General features: G+C 32.5%; 1 protein-coding gene across 1 annotated transcript in view; it reads right to left on the bottom strand.

The window, feature by feature from the left end:
• Positions 1-24,337, bottom strand: part of LOC140436605 (potassium channel subfamily K member 18) — a 269,235-nt gene that overhangs the window by 206,691 nt on the left and 38,207 nt on the right. The window contains exons 3-4 of the mRNA XM_072525556.1: positions 5,973-6,216; positions 3,571-3,764 (exon numbers count right to left, since the gene is read on the bottom strand). Of these exons, the coding sequence (XP_072381657.1) occupies positions 3,571-3,764; positions 5,973-6,216 (438 nt within the window). The remainder of the gene's footprint in view (positions 1-3,570; positions 3,765-5,972; positions 6,217-24,337) is intronic.

Raw genomic sequence — 24,337 nt, 5'->3', positions numbered from 1 at the left:
TATATATATATATATATATATATATATATATTCATTTTCTTTATAACTAATTCTTAATTTAATACGATACAAAGCTTTTTTGTTTATGATAATGTAAACATAAAATGGTATTTTGGTATCCCTTTGGGATGACATAACTTTTAATGTTTTCTTTTTGTTCATTACTAAAAAATAATAAAGAATAGTTTTCTTGTAAACTTTCGATAAATCTTAATTTTTTTTGCTCGTCCCCTTCGAGGATAAACCAGGGGTGGCGTCCAATAATAAACTATAATTTCATATTATCTAATTGTTTAAAAAAACCCCTCCCAATTCTCTTCGACAGTGAGCGATTCTGGCCTTGCATATATCATTCTAGTACGCAGTGTTACATAGTAACTAAATTAGTGTTATTTAATATTATAGCATAGAGTTTACAAGCAAATTATCCGAACGGGATGTTAATAGTCAAAGTCGAGAAATAATTGCTAATGTGTTAGCCTTAGATTGTACTACCATCAAATTCATACTTGTCACCATATATTACATTTTTATTGATAGTTAAAAATTAAATGATCTGGTATTATTTAATATCTTAATATCTAAGTGGGAATTACATTTTTTAGGTGAATGAATGGTCAATAACCAAAAATGATGTTTAAAGAAAACATGCGAAGTTTTTGCAATCTCAGTACATAACTTATCGTTGTTATACAATATATTTAGTATCAGCTGTTTGTGTTCAATTGCTTTGTCTGTGTGTCTTTGAATGTGTTACGGTTAACTTAAAAAGAATTTAAAATACTAAAATGATAGTAAGAGTCATATAATTATTGCCTTATTTAAATATTTATTTTGAAATTAAAACACTTACCAGTGAAACAGCGCAACAATGAAGTTTTCTAAGTAGGATCTTTGAAAATGAAAGTTTCTTAATCGTGTTGAAATGACATCATAATTATCTACTGTTTTAGTAACTATTATATTTTAATCAAATCATTATTTTTGTTTTCCTTCTATCCTGAGCTTTTTATCAAGATTGTTTTTTTTTGCGAAATGTAAGATCAACTTTTTCTTCGTTTGTATAAAATTTTTTGGGACACTATATATCTTACCTCACCAAAAATCATTGCCTTATTATTTTAGTTATTAAGTTATTGTGTATAATATTTGAAACTCATTTTTTTTTAAACAATACTAAAAATACCTAAAATTACTGTAATCATCCACATATTAACAACATTGTAAAACTTTTAATATCTAGCAAGTGTTTATTAAGCAGTACTATGTTTGTAATGTTCGGGTAAATTCCATCCCTTTCTGGCTGAATATTTTCTTTTTCTGCGCACTGGAAGCTCCGTCTTGTCACAAGATTCCTGTTCTACAGTACGACACAGTAAAACAGCAACAACAGAAATGAAATACAGTAAAATAGTTAAAATTAATGTGTTGTATTGTGTCCTTTTTCCCAGAGAAAACACAAGGCCACAGCCAACGATAAAAAGAAACGGGCACTCATACGCCCAATCCACGTAAAGTACACAAAATGAAACGGCAGATTCGACAATTCTGATTACCAAAGAACAACAAAATGGCAAAATAGCTATAGAAAAAAATGGTGGAGGAACTTGTCACAAAAATGGTATATGAACCGATTAACAGCACCAAGATAGCACTGAACTCAAGTACATTCATTTAGCAAATTCCCATCAGTAAATATGAGCACGTGTTGATATTCGCTGTCTCATTTCTCAAGAAACTATTAAATATAATTTATTACCTTAAGCCAGACAGATTCTCATGTTACAGATCCAAACTTGCCAGCATTTTAAATTCAAATTGTATTGTGTTGATTTTTAAGTTAATATATTGTGTTATATTTATGTCATAGTTATTGTTAAGTTATTTACGGGTCGTGTTATTTTTTAGAGTTTAGTTTAATTGTGATATAATGATTAAATTTCAAGAAATTCTTACACTAACAGTTTCAAAAGTAAATATTTTTAAAAATCATATGATACACATCAGTACGACCCTTTTTGGCTTTCACGTGCTTCTATTGACAATTGGGAATTTGTATAATGAATAGGGTTTAGGAGCGAACAGATATTAAATGGATGCCGTAGCAATACAAGAAACTAATATAAACATGAAGTTTCCGGGATACGACTTCTACAGTAACGGCCACAAAGCAAATTCAGGAAGCACTGTTATCATACTGAGAAGAGGAATAGAACACACTGTAAGACAGACGCCAGCATAAAACACTATGGAAGCAGCTAAAATAAAAGTTCAGATGTGATAAGGTAAAATAACGATCACCTCAGCATATGTAACGCCACAAGATCCTTCAAACAACAAGACCTGGATGCGTTTATTGACATAAGAACGATAGAGCTACAAACAGAAATGAAAAAATATTAAACAATTATCTAGTGAACAACACAGATACCATGACAATAGTGCCCATCGAGCCAACTCATTTCCTAGGAAATGCTTTACCTAGAACATAGTAGTGGCTAAAAACTTAGGACTTCAAACAGAGATCCGAATAGTAAACAAAACAGCAGAAGACCAGAGCCCTATACTCCCAGAAATGGACACATGGGAAGAAAACAACACAAAAACCAGAAAAAGAAAGGAAACAAAGTGGTTAAATTACAAAAAATTGTAAGCATAAAACGGTAACATCCCAATAATCAACAACCCACAAAAAATAGAGAAAGAATCCTAGAGCTTAAAAACTTTATTAAAGAAGCACTAAGAAATAGCACTACAGCGAAAGAACTAAAAATCCATATGGAAAGATTTAGTGACATAATCCAGGAAATAAAAGACATGATAAGGGAAAAGAACAGCGGCAAAAAGAGAGCTAGAACAATAAGAAATTAACAAACAGAGAATTCAAAAAGTGGGATTATCCCGTAAAATAAATAAAAAAGTTTGGCCAAAATATGGAAAATATTTTAATGCAAAAAAGAATACTAAGAAATGAGAGGAACCCATGCCCTACACGGAGAAAATGGAAGCGTCTACTCCGTAGAAGAAATAGCCTAAACTGACAAGATGTATTCTCGAAAGGGAGTGTAGACTGAACTATCACCAGGCCGAAGACATATACTTTATCGAAGATATCAAAAAATCCCAAGAAATTTCCGACAAAACAAGATAATCACAACAACAGCTTCAAAAGAATATTCACCACGCAGAAAAGTAATTATTTTCATAGGTAAAAGTGTTAAAAACAAAAGTTTTCACTGTTTTATTGTTAAATAAAATGAATTTTCATCAAGTAACGGTCGAATCCATCACTTATTTATTTAGATGATTGTGAATAAGAGCCGTGTGATAAACAGCAGCACACTTTTGTAATGAACACATTTTTTTTAATATATTGAATTGAACAAAACACTCTATATAACGAAAGTAAGAAATATTTTGTTAGAATATTTTGAAACCCCGCACGTTACTGTGTCACCTATTATCTCTTAGGTAATGTTTAATTAATTTTAAGATATTGTACATATTTAATATATTTTTAAAATTAAGCTGTAAAATTAAAAAAACTATTTAGAAAAATTAAAAACTTACCTATTGTGGTAAGTACGGTGAGCGAATAAAGAAACGCCTTAGCAAAACTCCATTCATAGTTTTCACTTATTAACTTCCCTCCAAATTTCGCTACTTGCAGTGGCTGTTGATGAGCCATTTCTTCTGTCAAAGACTTAAGTAACTCTTCTTGAAACCTGGAGATTTCTTGGGCAGCTAATCTGGTCCAGTTATCCCTAAGATAGAACAATAAATATTATATAAATACAGATATATATATATATATATATATACATATATATACATACATATGTATGTATATACATATATATATATATATATATATATATATATATATATATATATATATATATATATATATATAATAAACCTAGAGCTAAAATTAATATTATTAAAATAATTAATTTTAAACTAAACAGTCTTCTGGGTTGAACCGCGTCGATTATCAATGTGCCGAGCTTTCGACATCCTCTTTGATGTCTTCTTCAGAGCTTACGAGGTGTCAGTATCCCGAGCCCCAGACAATACTACACTGATCAATAACCAATACATCACTGCAAGTGAGAACAGAGGACGGTTCATTTATACCAGCGACGGTGACGTGGTCTGGGTGGAGACTGGCGTGGAAATTATAGTGGGAATTGGCGCGGAGGTTGGCGCGAACATCTCTGGTAGTAAGATTTTGTGTCGGACGGAGAGGACGATATTTTCTTTATTAGAGGTCTCCTTGTCGAAGGTAAACTTACGCCGTCATCTCTTTTATTGAAACAATTTGGGGTTTTTTCAATTTCTATGGCTTCTTGGATAATGCTTGATTTATAATAAAAGTCGATCGAGGCTATGGTCCTGGAATTTTAAAAATCAATTATGTGACCTCTGTGAAGATGGTGTTGACGTAGAGCTGAAATTTGAATTAGAATTGCGAACAAAAATGAAATGTTCATAAATCCTATTTTGGATTCTACGATCTAGATTTGGCCTATTTCGACTATTGCCACTCAAGCTTTAGCAAAAGGTTTGAATTACTCTGTTACCTCAAGTCACATTCCAACTAAGACAATCATCTGCCAAACTGAAGAGGCCATCTCCAGTTTACCTTCCAGAGATGGTAAAATAACTAGACAAGACATCGCTAGAGTTCTTAGAAACTCAAAGCCTCATACTCTGAACATTAGCCAATCCGAGAAAGAAATCCTGAAAGAACTTTGATCAAATACAAATCTAGTCATTCTTCCCGTTGATAAATGCAATGCCACCGTCATCCTAAACACTTGTTCTTACATTAATTAACTCTCAAATATGATTAATACTTCAGACTACAGACCTATCTTTATTAATCCAATAACCTATCTGGAGAAAATAGCAAAAGACAATATCAATATAGCCTGTCTTCCTATTGATATAAAACAATCTTGAATTCCTCCAGAAAAGTCTTTGGAACACACCTCAAATATATGGCCTACCTATAATTCACAAACCGGATGTTTCTTTACGCCCCATTTTCAATGCATACAAACTTGGTTACAACTCTACAACATCTCCGAAAATGCTTCATTCTTCGTCAAAAACTCTTTTCATTTTATAGAACTTCTTAAACAATACCCTATCTCACCGTTAGACATTCTAGTTAGTTTCGATATCGTTTCATTCTTTACAAACATTTCCATAGATGAAACTATAAACATTCTAAAAACTAAATATAGTATCCAGCAACACCACTTATGATGCAAATCTATGGAACACATTAATTATTTCAGAAATGGAAGACATTTTAAAAAATCTTCTAAAATCTAAAATACACCAATTTTAATTTTTAATTGCCATCAATTGTTATATATGTGTAGATACATATGTATGTTATAGGATACCTCTTTTAAAACGTCTCCTAATCGCTTTTGCAACGATGTATCATACGAATATTTATTTTTACAGCGTTAACCAAAATTTTGTACCTTTTGAAGTTGTTATATCGTTTTTAGGAAAACTGCATATTTATTTATGTATCCTATATTGTAGTGAATAAAAGTATTCATTGAAAATATAATACTAATAATCGAGAGGTTGTGAATACCTGAAAAACTTCACCGATTTAGTTTTCCAATGTCGTCAAAAGTATAATATAAAATTTATCGAAATTGAATTAACTTTTTATTTTTTTCATTTACCAAATGGATTAACTCCCATTCATAGTCATGCACATATTGTAATAAAACGGATGATTACTTTTTGGTTATTCTCCCTTGATTTTAAATGACTCCATATAAATCTAAATCTAAATCTAAATCTAAATCTATTCTACATATTCGTTTGATTTTATATGAAAATTGAATTTAATAAATGCAGTAAAGATTATTTTAATCGAGTTTATAATTACATATTAAGTTAGTCGATTTGTGTACTCAATGATTCATATTGTGACTCACCTGTACAAAATATTTAAACTGACAGTAATATCCCAAATATTTTCCACGGTTTTAGCTCTGGCCTCATCGTTCTTTGCTTTTAACTCGGCACTGTGATTGGACTTTTTATTGTTAGTAGTAACACTATTTGATAATGACGTTGTGGCTAGTGTTTGATGCTGACGTTGGTAGCTGGAACCACCTTCTATAGAAAGAAATATCACCGAGCCGATCAAAGTGTAGCCGAAGAGGAGTAAACATATTCCTGGAACAAAAAATGTTCTTTATTTTTATTATAATTACAAGATATTGAGGTGACCCGATGTTTTTAATTTAAAGTGGGTTCATTAGTTTATAGCCAATCTTCAATAGAGGCAGGCATAACCATAAAGATTTTCGGAAGTAAGCCTTTCACTGCCTACACCAAACGCGGCGTTTACCTATGATCTTTTACTGATTGATCTGTTGAGTTCTGAACATACGTTGACCTTTATATAACAATTGAGACCATTAGAAAGAAAGGAGAATCATTATGTTCAATCTAGATCTAGCTGGTTGTTTTCCTTTTGCATTGGGTATGTAATAAAAATTAATAAGCAATAAAACTATAAGTAAACTATATTTAAACCAAGTGACAGAAAGAAAACATATTATATATACATTTACTTCTAAATTACTAAGTTGTTAAACTATGCCTGACAACGAAAAATACAAAAATGAAATTATTTAAAGTTAAAGATAATAATAGATTAAAAAATCCACAAGGAAATTAAATTCCTACTGCTGGCTGTATACCATGTATCACAAAAAGAGGTTTAATTCTTTGTAAGTAGGTATATTTAGAAAACCCATAGAAGGGCTACATTAACATAACAAACGTTTTCGGAATAATAATTCCATCATCAGGTTAAAAGCAGGTTAACATGCCTGAGCCACCAAAACTGAGCCAGTTGCCAGATGAAGTCCGTTTGAAGAGGTCTACCCTCCGGGCGCTGGTACTCACGTGAGACATGGTTATATGTTGCTTGAAGTTAAATTTAATATAATCTTAAACATCCTTCACTTTTAACAATATGTACATTTTTTGTTAACTTTAACTTATGTAAAGGGTTTTACCCTAATATTTTGGTGGCTGAGGCATGTTAACCTGCTTTTAACCTAATGATGGAATTATTATTCCGAAAACGTTTGTTATTTTAATGTAGCCCTTCTAAGGGTTTTTTAAATATACCTACTTACAAAATTAAACCTCTTTTTGTAATAATAGATTATACAAGCGACAAAGTACTTAAAACAATAAGACCAAACATATTATTATAACTGTAAAACAGATATATAAAACCAATACAAAGAATAGATTATGTTGCATCAAATAAAACCGAAAATAAAACTCAAAATAAAACATTAAATAATACTGGAATAAACAATCATTACAGAAGAAGAAGGCATGGAAAATATATGGCAAACCATAAAAATACCATAGTTGGAGAACAAAGAGAAGAACTTAAAAATACAAAAAGAAAGAAACGTAAAAAATTGATAAAAGAAGAAATTTTTAAATTCATGGAAAAGAGAAGAAAACACAAAAACAACCACATCTATATAATGAAATCCTAAGAACCCTAAATTTTAAAATCAAAGAAGCAACAGAGAAGTGGATAAATGAAATGTGTGACGAGATAAAGAACCTAGACAACAAACATGATACATTCAATCTCTACAAAAATGTAAACGAAACCTTTAATACTATCAAGAAACATAATATAGTCACTCTAGCTGACAACAAAGAAAGAATAAATATGGAAAGAAGCTAACAAATTCAAGTATGGGAGGAATTTATCGAAAAGCTTGTGCACCAGACAAAATTGAAATATAAATAGTAATAGAACTAATAGATGATAACAACATAAACCTACCAACACATTTTTTTAACAACATATATGAAAGTGATGAAAGGAATCCTGTTTCCGCAAATGCGATTAATTTAGGCTCATTAGCTTAATGAGTCACTTACTAAAAATATTCTTAAAGATCATACGGAATCGAATTTATAAAAGATGTAAAAAAGACATAAGTGACTCTCAGTTCGGATTTAAAAAGGCCTTGGTAACAGGAAAGGCGCTGTTTGCTACTCAAACACTCATTCAAAAATATCTTGATCAGAAAAAAGTATATCTTTATTTCATGGACTACCAGAAGGCGTTTAATAGAGAATATTAATTACAGGTCCAGAATAAAAAATTGTTGTATAAACTACAGAAAATAAAGCTAGACACAAAAGATCTCTGCATAATTCAACTACTTTAGTGGAACCAAGAAGCAACCTTAAAGATTAACCAAACTACTAAAAATGTCCGTATACAAAATGTGTCCGACAAGGCTGTGTCATATCTCCATTATGGTCTTTAACTGGTACTCTGAATGCATGTCCAAACAAGCTCTAGACTGCGCTGAAATTGGTATGAAAATAATCTGTAAATATATTAACAATATCACGTATGCAGACGATGCCGTTCTAATAGCAGAAACAGTGGCGGACTTACAAAATAAACTAGACAGAGTTAATAAAGCAAGTGAAGCAATGGGACTGACAATAAATCTTTAAAAAACCAAAGTAATGGTGACTAGCAAAATCAATGAAAATTGTCCTAACACTCAATTAGAACAAGTTCACAAATTCAGAGACAATTAATTACAGTAGAGACCTATGTTATTAGTGTTAACAGATTTTCTCAAAGCGTTTGCTCGCTAGAACTAGATAGTGGAATTAAACTAGATAGTAGATTAGATTAGATTAGATTAAGAGAGGTGGCCTTTCGGCCTATTCCACTGCGACCTTTTCAGATCTATTATGGTCCTCTAGTCCTAGATAACATTCTCTAGCCTGACCCTTTTTATAAAGTCTAGTAGTTTCGAGACTGTACCTTCCATGTAGCTATTTGCCGGTGGATTTTCTTCTCCTAATGCAATGAACCGCACATTTGCCAGACTGTCACACTGACATAAAATGTGCTCTGCTGTTTCTTCTTCGAGGTGACAGAATCTGCACAGGTCATCATCTGATAATCTCATCAGCTTTAAGTGCCTATTCAGCTTACAGTGCCCTGTTAGAAGACCTACTATGACATTGACTGTTTTCCTGTCTTTGCTTATTAGGTCTGCCGTAAATTTTGGCGAATGTTCTGTAATGAACTGTTTCGCCTCTCTTTGTCCTGGTGAATTCCTCCACCATTCCAGAGATTTGTGAGCTACCCACTTCCTTGTAACCGTTCTTGTTATTGATTTAGCAACTCCGCAGAAGGGTTCCGGTCGAATAAATGGCAATGATGAGCCTTGTTTGGCCATTTCATCTGCTTTTTCATTGCCCTTATGACCCTCGTGCCCCGGTACCCAGGCTACCTTAACCTTGCTAAGGTCTCCTAGTTTATTTAGGGCACACACGCAATCCCATACTAGCTTAGAATTGACCTCTACAGAATTGAGTGCCTTAAGCGCTGCCTGACTATCTGTGAAGATGGCAACTGAACAGAACGTTCTTTCCTGCCTTTCTATTTGTTCCACGCAGTGATGGATTGCAGTTATTTCCGCCTGGAAAACTGTCACATCCTTAGATAGACTTACCGGGAAATCTATCCCTTGATTTGTCCCTACTAGATAGTAGAACTAAATAGTTCTTCTTCTTAGAGTGCCTGTCCGTTCCGAACTTTGGCGATCGTTCTGGCTATGATGACTTTATTGGTTGCTATACGGAATAGCTGTGTTGAGGTTTTTCTATACCATGCTCTCAGGTTAGCAAGCCAGTATATTCTTCTTCGTTCTGGAGCCCTTGTTTCTTCAATTTTACCTTGCAAAATGCATTGGAGTAGCTCATGTCTGCCTTAATTTCTCATTATATCTCCCAAGTACTGCAGCTTACGGCCCTTCACGATGTTGACCAAATCCGCGGTTGTGTTCATTCTCCGCAGTACTTCTACATTGGTGACTTTGTCTGTCCATGGTATCTTCAGGATCCTTCTGTATAACCATAGCTCAAAAGCCTGAAGTTTTGCCTTTCCAATGCGACATTTAATCTCTTGAGTATTGTCCCACGACTCATTAATTATAGTTCCCAAGTAGTTGTACTGTGAGACACGTTCAATTCTCATTTGTTACACATACAGATTTGCTCCAGTTATGTTTTCCTTGCTGATGATGATTAGCTTGGTTTTGCTGGTGTTTATATCCAGTCCATATGTTCTACTTATTTTTGTTATTTTGTTCATTAAGTTTTGGAATTTTTTCTATTGGAAAACACTATTGTATCATCTGCGCACCGCAAGATATTGAGCTTGACTCCATTTATTGAGATGCCTTTATCAACATCTTTTAGAGCCTCTTCAAAGATGTGCTCCGAGTACAGATTGAATATCAGTGGTGAAATTATGCACCCCTGTCTCACTCCCCTTAAGATTTTGACCTGATCTGTGTATTCTCCATCTATTCGGAGCACCGCTGATTGATTCCAATACAGGTTAGCTATTATTTTTAAGTCTCTTTCGTCAATCCCTGCCCTCTTCAGCACCTTCATCATTTGTTCATGCCTGACTCTATGGAAAGCCTTCTTGTAATCAGTCAGGCATGCAAAAACATTACAACTGACATCTCTACATTTCTAAAACAATACCTGCACGCTAAATAAAGCTTCCCTCGCACCAACGGCGCTCACAAATCCAAACTGATTGGGCGCAATCTGTTCCTCGCATTTCCGGTAGATTATTTTGTGGATAACTTTTAGAAACAGCTTCAGCAGATGACTCATTAGGCTTATGGTCCTATAATCTTCACAAACTTTTGCTCCTGATTTTTTGGGCAATGGTACGAACTCCGATTTGAGCCACTCTACTGGTATTTTTCCTGCCATGCATATTTCATTAAATATTTCAGTTATTATTTTTATTTGTTCTGCATCTAATAGCTTCAGCAGTTCTGCAGGAATTTCATTTCATTTGTCTGACGGCTGGCGTTATTTCTTCTGGTAGGATTTCGGGACCTGAAGTTTCTTCAATGGGGGGCCCTTGTATTGTTCTAAGGTCATGAAAAAGTTTCTCTAAGTACTCTTCTCATACTAAATAGTGAATAGCCGTTATTCGAGATTAGTATAGAGTATTTTAAAAAATGAAATAACAGTACAGTTAAAAAAAAACCGAAAGAAAAATTTACTTTCTTTAAAATTGCATTGTAATGGTGAAGAAGGATGCGTTTTCAATTAAGTTAAATTTAATTATTATAGTTTAATTAAGAGAAAACAATTTCGGCGATCGATTTAGTTCCATCGATAAACGTTCGTTAAGTGTTAATATAGTCACCATTTAAAATTCTATTCATATTATACAAATTTATACAATAAATAATATAACAATAGAAGGGCCAGTATTATTTATTATAATATGTAAACGTAAACAAGTAACATTGTTATCATTATTTTTTTTATGACGATGTTATTTAATTTGTTATTAATAATTCAATTCCATCAAAATTTCGATTGTTAAAAAGCATTATAGATGCAATTATTAAAACGGTTAATTAATATTGACTAAACAATGAATATATTATTATGTTTAATTATTTTATTTTTAAATAATTTAAAGCTTTATTAATAGGAAAATTATATTACAATGTAGTAGATAATAAACCTAGTTAATCCCAATATATATATATATATATATATATATATATATATATTACTGCTCAAAATTAACGCACCACCTTAAATTAGAAATGAACGCAACCTTGTAATAATATTTTAAGATAGATTCATTCTTTTTCAAGTTTTTCGTAAAAAAATTTTCTTGATATCTCTATTATCAAAGATTATACAGAACTTTAAATGTAATAAGTTTTTATTAACATTTAAAGCAAAGAAAACAATATATAAGTACATAAACTTTATTGACATGTAATACAAATAAAGCCAAAGAAAATGTAACCTAAATAATCTTTTACAATTTCCCTTCCCCCAAAAACACTAAATAGGGAGTATTCCTACCTCTACATCTAATTACTTCTTCACAGCGACGAGGCATACTTAAAATCAAGCGGCGTATTTGGTCTTGATCAACTGTATCCCAAACTGCTCTCACCATAACTTCTATATGTCGTCAGGAGAGACAGGTGGTGGTTGTCAGCTCCTGAGTTGACGATCAATAATATCCCACAAAATCTCTATGAGATTGAGATCAGGGCTGCAGTGTGGCCAGTTCATGGTTTGTATTCCAACCTCGTCCAAATATTCACGGACCACACGTGCAACATGTGGTCGAGCATTATCATGCATTTAAAGAAAATTATTTCCTATGTAAGGAGCAAATGAAACTACATGGTTAGACAAAATGTCTGTAATAAACCTTTCACTTGTTAGGGAACCTCTTCGTAAAGCAACAAGGTCCGTTCGCACTGTAAGAGATATTCCTCCCCAAACCATTACAGATCCTCTATTGAATAAAGTAATAGGACATATATATCACTGTGCGTGACATCTCTTGGCCATCGAGTAACTCTTACACGTCTATCTGAGTTATATAAGCAATACCTCGATTCATTATTGAACAACACTGGCTCCCAGTCATCAACATTCCAGTCAAGGTGCTCTCTGGAAAATTTATTGTAATCTACTTCTACAATGATTTACGTTTAAAACTCTGCCTAGTATCCTTATATGTATATCTTGTTTAGCGAGACGCCTTTGTATAGTGTTTCTACTAATTTGAATATTATGAACATGGACATATTATATCACTTGTATTTGTAAATGTCTCATTGTAAGAAAACGTTTTCTTATAGCACGAAGCTTGATAAACTGATCTTGTCGTGGTGTTGTAAGTCTTCCTCTTCCTTGTCCACGCCGTCTCGTATGGTCGTTTGTTTCTCGAAAACGTTTAATGACTCGTGATATTGTAGTATGAGATACTCCTAACCTTAAGCCTATTTCACGATAACTTAACCCTACATCAGCTAAAGTAATTGCCTGAACATATTTATCTCGGCTCAAATTACTAACTAACATTCGCAAAATAGCAAAACAATTTTTTAAAATGTAAACAATATTGACAGTCTAAAACTATCCTGTCAAATTGTTTGATTCTTCATACCCACTAACTGCTTCCATTAATGAGTATTACAATTGAAATAAAATCACGTTATGCTTTGAACGTACTTTTCTTTTTTTGATAATAAAGATATCGATGATTGCTTTAAGAAAATGTTGAAAAAAAAATTAAATATAAAAAGAAAAAGAAAATTTTTCAAAATATTATTAAGATGTAGTGTTTGCTTTAAATAAATTCCACAATGTGTTAGAAGTAGGTCTGCAATCCGAAAAAAAAAAATATCGAAATCCAATTAAGGATACAAAAGAAAAATAGCTTAAAAATTAGGGTAGAGTTAAGGTGGTGCGTTAATTTTGGAGAGTAAAAAATCACGTAATGCTTTGAACATACTTTTCTTTTTTAATAATAGAGATATCGTGATGTTTTTTTTAAGAAAATGTGGAAAAATAATGAAGCAATCTCAAAATATTAATTAATAACATTTAGCGTTTGTTTCTAATACATTCCACAGGGTGTTGCAAAATTGGATGAAAAAGCACAACCTTATTTTTACACCCTGTATATAGGTAAAACGTTGACACTTCTTAAAAAACAATAATACAGTCATTAATTAGAAATATACCTGCAAGTGAGAAATAAACCATGAAAATCCAATTAAGGGTTCAAAAGAAATATAATTTTAAAATATATATATATATATATATATATATATATATATATATATATATATATATATATATATATATATATATATATATATATAAAATACTGGATATTATTGACTGTCAATATAAACAAACAAACACAGTTTATTGGGGTTGCAGTCAGAAAATTGACCGGGATGTTAATGAAACACTCTTATGACTTTTTGTCTAGCTTTCGGAATGGTTTTATTCCTTTTTCAAGACACTGTAATAAGAAAAAAAAAAGTGTAAATATTTATAAAATATCACAAATCTTCAGTGCAACTTACTAGTCGTTGAGATTATTTATAAAAGATAGACACTCAACATTAATAACACACACATAAAATATAAAATAGTGGACAAAATACATTTTAAAATTCTTTAAAATTTAGGTACAGATAGTAAAAATGTTGTTTGTCATCTATTACTGGTGTGTTTTAACTCTGGCACATAGAGAACAAAAAGAAAAAATTCTATGATTAAAAAGTAATTAGGTGTACTTAATATTATATTTCTGCTTAAGAAATACTAGAGGCCCATCTTAGGTGATTTTAATTTTTAAACCTGTCTTAATGGTATGCAACATGTTATACATATAAGTGTAATTTGTGTGGGTACGGGTACAGGTAGATATTAATTTTATTTTGGATGTTTTTCCAGTAAGTAACAATAAATGTTGCTCAGTTTATCTATGTCTGACTTTTTATTGATGCAAGATGTACTAGATTTTATGGAACACATTTCCAAGAAAACACGTTTTGAATGGTTCTTTTCCTTTGCCAAAATACAGGAATCCTCGAAATTAAATTCATGTTTCAACGTTAATGCATGTTCTGTCAATGCACATGCATTTATTTTTTTGGTTTTTATATCGCTACGATGTGAGATCACCCTACTGTGAAAATTACGAGATGATTCTCCTATATATATTTTATTACAATAATTTCACGGTATAGAATAAACAACATTCGATATTATATATTCTATATTCAGCAAAAGCTGCTATTGCTTTGTTGAATTATATGGCTAAATATATGGCCTAGGAGGGCAAATTCGTTAAACTTCCCGTGCTCTAATTGGTATCAATAAAGTGTTATAAATTATTTTGGCTTATCCCAACCTCATCAGACACTTGGGCTGATACAAATTCAAACCCGGAAAGGACAGCGAATGTCTCCTGTACCTTAAAACGTTTTGGATTCAGAGGCAGAACTTAGTTAAAAACAAGTCACAGATTTAATACAAAAAAAATGGCTATTCACAGAACAGTAAATCACACAAATCGATTAGTAACAGAAAACATCCACTATATGCCTGCTCAAAAAACTCATTCAAAATCAACTATACCGACTCATAGGTCTTCATTGTTTAACCCAATCCGATGAATTTGAGTATAAATTAAAAACCACGTTTTAATAGCTCTTTTTATATAGCTTAATATCTTTATCCTTGTATTTGGAATATTTAATTTCCGATCATTCCTCATTTGACCTTAGGAATAGAATTCACCCTAACCGGAGCCCATTTTACAATTGGCGCCTAACGCTCAATTGATACTTATCCTTTTATCATATAGTTCGTAACTAATTCAAATCATACGAATTTTAAAACATAATATTTCGCCTTCACTTTAATATTACTGGAAAATTCTATTTAGTCCCCTTCTTCTGTTATCTGCAATTATAATGTACCATAATTAAAGGCAGGAATAAAAATATTTTGTTACTTAACTCTTTCGAAATGACGAACCAAATGTTCTCATGTTTAAAATTTAACATTTCATAACGAACAAAGAAAAACGGCATGTGGAATGTATTTCAACATTCCGTTTTTAAACAAAGATCATACTTTTGCATTTATTTCGATTCCTTTAATTGTAAAGTAAATTAGTTCCGCCAGAAATGTCGGTAAAACATCATTAACTCAGCCTACTTGATCCCTTCTAACGAATGCCGCCGTTAAACAACTTTAAGTATCCCCTTTAATTGAATTTTCTGCACATTCCAGTTCAATTTAGAGCTGTCACTTTTTACAGCAGATTGAAGAGATAAAAACTCTTTCGAGATTATAAGAAAATTAAATCTGATATTTTAGTCAAAATTGAACGAAACTGAATTCATATTTTGGAGGGAGAGATTTTGTGTTGATATCTTGATGTAGCCGAGGTGTGGATTAGAAAATAATGAAAATAAAGTCGCAAATAATTTTTTAATAATTAAGAATTTATTTACGTAGGTTTCTTAGTTTATTTAAAAGGCGGTTTTTGATTTTTATTGAGTGTTTTAGTACAATTTATTATTTTTTGTTACTTTCCGTCTAAATAATTTATGTCCACTTCTTCTAATCTATGCTTACATTTCTAAACTATGTCATGCATCTACACTTGCTATTTCATCCTAACGTAATGATACTCAAATACCAGACTATTTTTTTTTATTTTATTAACGCATCAACCACGCAGGGTCATTAGCGTATTTAGATTAATACAATATAGATACAATAAGTAAAATATACATTAGTTTACAATAATAATAATAATAATATCTTTGTGTGTTACAATGTTCATTTTAGATCTTTTGAAGGAGTTGGCAGTCTTTAAGATAGGAAAATATTTTTCGGGTGTCTGTATTTTCTTCTAGGGCATCTTTTAGGGAGTTGGGTATGTTATATTTGAGTCGTTCACTATTATATTTGGGACACTGTATTAAAAAATGTTTAACAGTTAGAACACTGTTGCACACTTCACACACTGGTTTATTTTTGCGCTGTAATAAATAGTCATGAGTAAGTCGTGTATGGCCGATACGGAGACGGGTAAGTATCACTTGCTCTCTCCTGTCTTTTATTTTTGGTTTCCAAAGATGTGAATGTTTGTTGACTTCGTATAGCCTTGATGGAGTGTTGTTCCAAGTTTCTTGCCATTTTTGAATTATTTTTTGTTTTAGGTATGGTTTTAAATCGTTTTGTACCAATATATTACTTTCTTCGGACATCGGGTTAGTTGGTGCGTTCTTAGCCAGTTTATCTACAACTTCGTTACCTTCAATTCCTATATGAGAAGGCACCCATAAAAAGTGAATTTGGATGTTCTTATTTGCAATGTTTTTAAGTTCTTTTTTAATAAGAAGTAGAAGGGGGTTGTCACAGTACAATTGAGTCAGTGAGGATAATGAACTTAAAGAATCTGTGATTATTATATATCTTTCTTTGTTTTTGTTTTGTATTAACAATAGTGCTTTTAGGATTGCAAATAATTCAGCCGAAAAGATGGTTGTAATTGATGGCAATTTGAAACTAACTGAGGAGTCTTCCGAATAAATTGCTGCTCCAACTCTGTCTTCATTTTTTGACGCATCGGTGTATACGTTGTAGGTATTGCCATATCTGTTTAATAGTGTATAAAACTTTTGTTTAATGACGGTTGATGATATCTCTGATTTTCTTAGGTGCTGGGTTGTGGATTGAAGAGGTATCATAGGTTTTTGGAAATTGAAAATTTAATTTGGATAAGTATGATTTTATACGAAAGTAAAAAGGATGATCAATTTGATGTGTTTGTTGGAATTTATTTGTAAATCGATCAGAAAAAACGTTATGCAGTACTGGATTATTTCGGTTTGATGACACTGCCGCTGCATATGTTAGGCTTAGATATTGTCTTCTGAAAGAAAGAGGAAGTTCTCCACTTTCCCAATAAAGACTTTGAATGGGACTTGTGTAGTGAGCACCTAAAGAAATACGTAGACATCTATTTTGGATAATATCCAGTGACTTCAAATGTGTTTTTTTGGAGGAGTTGTAGACGATGGCTCCATAGTCAAGTTTTGATCGAATTATGGATTTGTAAATAAGTATTAAACTTGAATAATCGGCACCCCAGTTTTTAAAGGCAAAGGATCGTAGTAAATTTATACCAGGTAGACAGGATTTTTTCAGCTGTTGAATATGTGTCTTCCAAGTTAATTTTTTATCAAACGTCATACCCAAGAATCGGATTTCTTCTACATAATCTAGTTTTTGTTCGTGTAGATATAATTCTTTTGTTTGGATTTGATTTCTCTTTGAGAAACAGATTGCTTTCGTTTTTGTAGTGTTAAACTGAAGTCCACTTGTAGCTGACCATTTCTCAATGTGTGTTAACGCTTTTTGAATGTGATTGTGAATCGTTGCTATGTTTTTTCCTCTACAGAAAATAACTAGGTCGTCAGCGTATAATCTAGCTTTGACGGGGTTTTCAATTTGTGTTAATATCGAATTTATTGCTACTAAGAATAAAGTTGTGTTTAAATTTGATCCTTGTGGTATACCATTTTGTTAAATTTTTGTTTGAGAATATTTTCCGTCAATTCGAACTTGAAATTGTCTGTTTTCAAGAAAATTTGAAATGTATTTTAATATGTTACCTCTTATTAACCAGCTGATGAGTGTTTTAATGATTGAATATTTCCAAACTCTATCATATGCTTTGCTTATATCAAAAAATATTCCAACACAATGCTGTTTTATTGCAAATGCTTCGTGGATTTCAAATATCAGACTATGGTATATTGTTTTATATTTTGAAATATAAAATGTTACGATTATTTTAAGACCTTACGTTTTGTTAAGTATGGATCGGATGATATAAATAATCCACTTAGTATGGACTTAGATATTAAAATAAACGTAGATATCGTTTAATAAAGATGTGTTATTATTCTCTCTTCTTCTTCTTGCAGTGCCTATCTATTTCGTATGCTGGCGACCATCATGACAATCTGTATTTTGAAAACTACTGCTCTGTAAAGCTTTGTGGTTGTTTTTTGGAAAATATCTGAAAGAGGCTGTAAGATCTCCTGGAAAGAGATTTTTCAGCCAGAAAGTCCTTCGCCTTTCTGGTCCTTGTTTTTCTTTTACTTATCCATGTAGTATTATTGCGAGTAGCGGGTAGACACTTTTCTACGATCCTGATGGAAAATAGATCTTCTTCAGGGAAGCCATGCTTTGCTCTCAATTCCTTACTGAAAGAAATTATGTCCCATTTCTTTATACTTCCAAAATCTAGTTTCCTACTTTCTATCCCTCCCTGGTTAAGGGTAGCAGCGATCATCAGTACCAGTTCAAGGCGTAGAGGAAATGATCCTGGACCGGTTTGAAACTGGATTACCACAACGCATGACTGGAGCAGTTTAAATGGTTGTGGTACTGCGATGGGGAAGACAACGGGTAAACCACCCCATTATACTTTCCACAACTATAAATGGCAGACGAGAAAATAGCCCTCAGTCTGGGGCACCCCTTAAATGGGGAGAGGGTGCGAAGAATCCCCCCGTCAACTACCCAAGAAAGTGGACAAAAATACAAATATACGACTGAATAGTACGCATCGCCACCTGGAACGTATGCAGCTTATTTATGTCCGGGAAACTGGCAAACACTGAAGCTGAGATGGTAAGACTGAAAATAGACATCTTGGGTATAAGTGCAGTAAGATGGCCTGGATAGGGAGTACAAAAAACAAAACATGAAACATGGATACATATACTATTCAGGTGAAACCGACCCAGAACATCAATATGTAACTGCTATATTAGTGTCCAACAAAAATTGCTCAATCAATCACAGACTTCATCCATCTAAATAATAGAGTAGCAATGTTAAAGTTACAAACAACTCACCACAAACTAAATATTATTCAGATCTATGCTCCAAGAAGTGACAAGTCAGACGAAGAAATCGAAAAATGTTATAACAACATAGATGAAATAATGCGACTGACAAAAAGAGGTGAGATAACGATGATCATGGGTGACTTTAACGATAAAATTGGTCGTGGTGTTAAAGAAGACCACATCGGAGCATACGGTCTAGGTACCAGGAATAATAGACGAGATAGACTTGTACAATTCTGTGTAGAAAACAATCTGTTAATAGCCAATACTTTTTTCTAACAACATCCTAGAAGGCTATACACATGGAAATAACCTGCCGACAGAAAAGACAGGATTGTTAGAAATCAAAATGACTTAATTTTGCTTAATAACAACTTTAAGAAGAACAAACAATCTACAAAAACACACCCTGGAGCTGATATACATAGAGATCACAATCCAGTTATATTGGATTTTAGATTAAAAAGATTTCTTAAAGTCAAAAAGAAAACAGTGACAAGAAAAATAGACATTTCATAACTGACGAACCCTGAACAGAAAAAAGAAATAAGTATCAAGCTTAAGGAAGAAATAAAAACGATCGAAAACTTGGTAGAGACAGACATTGAAGTAACATGGACTGCTCTAAAAACAAAAATAATAAAGATACAAGAAGAAGACATCGGGTTCATAAAACACAACAAAAAATAAGAATGGATAACGCAAGAGATCTTGGACCTCATGGACGTAAGATGAAAACATAAAACAAGTCCATAGTCCAATTTGTTAAATCTAATAAAATCTTAAACATCATTCATTTTTAACAACAACATGTACATTTTTGGTAACTTTAATTTTTGTAAAGGGTTTTACCCTAATATTTTGGTAGCTCAGGCATGTTAACCTGTAAGTATAACCATTTTTGCTTTTTTAACCTTAGTCAACATTTCAATCACGTTTGATTTAATTAAATGGTTTATACTTATTTTAGGCATAATGACGGTATAAGATTTTTGTTTTGATACAGGGCAGCGACAACCGCTTATACGTATTTCGACCTCCTTAGATCTCGTCAGAACGGTATAGCCACTGCTCTGAACCAAAACAAAAATCTCTCCCGTCCTAGACAATAGTTATTAAAATAACTATATACGGACGTAACTAACTACGCCATCTAAAAACGGTTTCTAAAAAAAATTTGAATTCTGTTTCGCTATGTAGAAATCGTTTGATTTCTCTTTTTGTTTACCTATTTTAGGCTTTTAACCTGATAATGGAATTATTATTGATGTAGCCCTTCTAAGGGCTTTTTAAATATACCTACATACAAAGATTTAAACCTCTTTTGACGTGACAACGTCTTAAATTAGGTTGTGGCTCGGAGTCATTTAAGAAAAAGTGTAACGCCCGATCACGTCTGTTACAGTGAGTCACCGAACGAGAGAGAGGCCCGCCGGACCGGCGAATGCCTTGCGTCTCTCTCCCACTCAAACATGATCGGTCCGCTGCGCGCGGCACTAGAGAATTAGGCGCGTTGAATCGCTAAAGTTGAAAATCGTTGAAAGTATCGTCAGCTGTGTCTGTAGTGAAAATGTGGAGTGCTTACAGTGTCCTATTTTAGGGGGAACCACCAGTATCAGATATAATTTTAGGAAATTACCTAGGGACCTATATTCTTTTATAATATTGCTATGGATTTATCCATTTAATATTGAGCAATGATTGTAAACATTCTTTATAGTTTAAACTTCAATGAAAATTATTAACTGTGTCTAAAGACATATATGATATGAGGTATTTTACCCAAGAGTATTAAGTATAATGAATATACATAAAAACATAATTTTGTTTTCTTAGGATTTAACATTTTGTCAGCACATTATCTCAAATTCACACTTAAATCAATATGTTTTTAGTATTAGGTCTGTTGAATGTTTGTTCTTTACACAAAATTTAGTCTATACTTCATATTTATTAAAGGCGGTAAAATATACATTACAATTCAGTTGTTTATAAACCACTTTCAAAGCATAAAGAACCTTTTAAGCTTTGTTTATATTATTTTGTGTATATTAATTGAGTTAATTGGAGTAGCCCACTTTGATACAAAAATACAGTCAATTTATGGATATTTCAAGGTGACAATCTAAAAAAAGCTGATTTCCTCCCATGCATTTTATTAGAAACACTTGAAATTTAAAAAAAATTTAAAAATCGTAAGATGTAAGACCTTAATCGTGAGATCGTGAGATTTGTCTTCAATTCGTGAGTAGATTCGTCATTTACAACAACTACAACAATAAAGGTAAATAATTGTACACTAATATTTCATTATCGTAAACTATGATTGATTGATTAATTGTTAGATTGACACAAAAGTTGAGAAACTGAGTTTATAGCGGCAATTCCTTGTTCCTATTGTGCAATTTAATAATATTCATATCAATAAATATTCTACCGAGAAAAAGACGTTGTCACGTAAAATCTTCGCCCGTAAAACCGACTTTACAGGCAACCGATTTTTTTTTCCAAATTATTCATTCCTGGTATGTGTGTACTCTTCTTCTTCTTTAGCCTTAAGTAATTAAACTTTTGACATAGGCCTCCCCCAAATCAATCCAGTGTTTTCTATTTTACGCCTCTTGCTTCCAGTTGTGTCCTCCGATTTTCTTAATATCATCAGCCCATCTCATTTGTGGTCTTTCTCTGCGTCTCTTTCCTAACCATGGTCTCCAGTGTTGTATTTCGCGGTTCCATCTTTTATTCTTTAGTCGGGCATTGTGTCCTGTGAAGCTCCATCTTTACATCGCTCTTTGTGCTTTTACTATTTTACCCATATTGCACTTGGTGAGAGTCCACGTCTGTGAACCATACGTGAGTATAGGGAGGATACACTGATCGTAAATTCTGGTTTTCAAATATTGTTCTATTTTGTGCTTTTCCAGATCCAACTCAGTATTCCAAATCCTGCCCATGCTAACCTTATTGTTCTGGTAATTTCGGCAGTTTGATTTTCTTTGTTATCTTTCATTATCAGTTCCAGGTAGATGTATTCGCTTACTGTTTCCAAATTTATGTCGTTCAAGGTTATTTCTCTAATGTTCGGTGTATTTGTCATTATTTTTGTTTTTTCCAAGTTTATCTTAAGACCTACTTGTTCCGAAGCTTGAAATAGTTGCGTCATCATTGTCTGTAGCTTTGTTGAGATAACATCTCCCTGGCGAACTCCACTGTTAATTGGTATAGCTTTGGTTTTCGAACAGCTATTTTCAAGTAGCTTTCTTGTAAATATGATGTATGAGCATTCTATATCGGGAGTCTATCCTGCAGTTGTTCATAGCTCCTTCTATTGCCCAAAGTTCTATGGCGTCGAATGCCTATTCATAATCAACGAAGTCAATATATAGGTTCAAGTGATATTCATTGACTTTCTCTATTAGCGTTCTGACTGTAACAAGATTGTCCGCTGTACTGTAACCCTTGGAATCCTGCCTGCTCTACCTGTTGATAGCTATCGAGTTTCGATGTTAACCTAATAGTTATTACTCTCATAAATAGTTTGTACATTTGGGACAGCAGGGAGATTGGCCTATACTTCTTCAGATCCCCTGTCTCCTTTTTTGAAGAGAAGTATTGTCAAACTTCCATTCCACTCATCTGAGACTTCTCCCCTGTGAAGACATACGTTGACAACCCTCCTTCAACATTTCTACAAGTATTCCATCTGGACCCGGAGACTTATTGTTCTTTAGTTGTGCTATAGATTGTTTATGTATACATAGAATCCTTCGAAATGTGTGTATACTAACGAATAATATTTTTTTCATTTTTTGACATTAATTGTATTTATTTTTCGCCGGTATTAACAGCGAATCGTTGCACTGTCATATCTTCGTCAGAAATAATACGTAATTTTCTATTGTACGAAAGAAACCGATTTTATTTTGTTATTTATTTATTTAAAATAGATTTTTATTTAATTAAACGTGTATTTTACTGAGTCTGATCTCTAACAGATCTACCCGTTATAACTTTAAACATATTTTATTTTTGTTTAATCACTTTTGTATACACAACAGCTACGCGCTTTTAAACAACATAAATATCTTTCACTAACTTTTTGGATACCACTACTTTAAACACAACACTTAACTTTTCTATTAAACTTTTATATTAAGGCAAAAACTAGACGACCGACAGTAACGATATTAAAGTCACATTTGTCTTCAACGTAGCAGAAAATCATTTGCATTAAGTAAAATAATAAAACTTCTAGAGACGCATTAATCTTCATTAAACTCATTCGGTCTTTGAAGTTAAAATGAAAAAGAATGTACAAGAATAACTATGTGCTGTCTTGAGTTTTAAACTTTTAACGTTAGAACGTAAATTTGGAAGATGTATGCGGAAAATAGTATCCGGAGTGTTAAAAGTAGTCGTTTAATACACTGAACAAACTGTGAAATTAAATATTTGGTCCAGTTGATAATATTTTTAAGACTATGATTAAGGTAAATAATACAGAAACAAGAAATTAAAACATCTCCAACTTCTTGTTGATAGCATAGTTATATTCTATTAAAAAGGTTTGATTACCTAATTCCTATGCCAAAACAAACATTAGAAGTAGTTTTGATCCAAAGTAAATGAACATTTATTTCTGCTTCTTGTTCGCGTGAATGTTTATTCCGAATTATTTATTTGTATTCTTTTTGTTTATCTATTTTTTCAGTATTTGGGTCAATATTGATCTTATGTGAACTCTGTGTGGAGTTGCCTATTTCCCATCGGATGTGACCCAGGTCGTGGATGAAGGAATGCTTAACCGGTCATAGGATTGGCGGGTAGGAGGGAAATAAAATACCTCCCGTCAAAGAAAATAAAGTATGGCAACCCTAATAGAAGAGCCCTGGCTTTGAAGGTAGGGTGTTGGGCAGTAGGTTAATATCCCGTTTTCGTAACACTTTATCGTTACCAAAAGTTTG

Source organism: Diabrotica undecimpunctata, chromosome 3, assembly GCF_040954645.1.
Source record: "Diabrotica undecimpunctata isolate CICGRU chromosome 3, icDiaUnde3, whole genome shotgun sequence".
Classification (NCBI taxonomy): domain Eukaryota; kingdom Metazoa; phylum Arthropoda; class Insecta; order Coleoptera; family Chrysomelidae; genus Diabrotica; species Diabrotica undecimpunctata.
The sequence above is the reverse complement of the archived record's forward strand: the minus strand, read 5'-3'. Positions and strand labels throughout refer to the sequence as shown.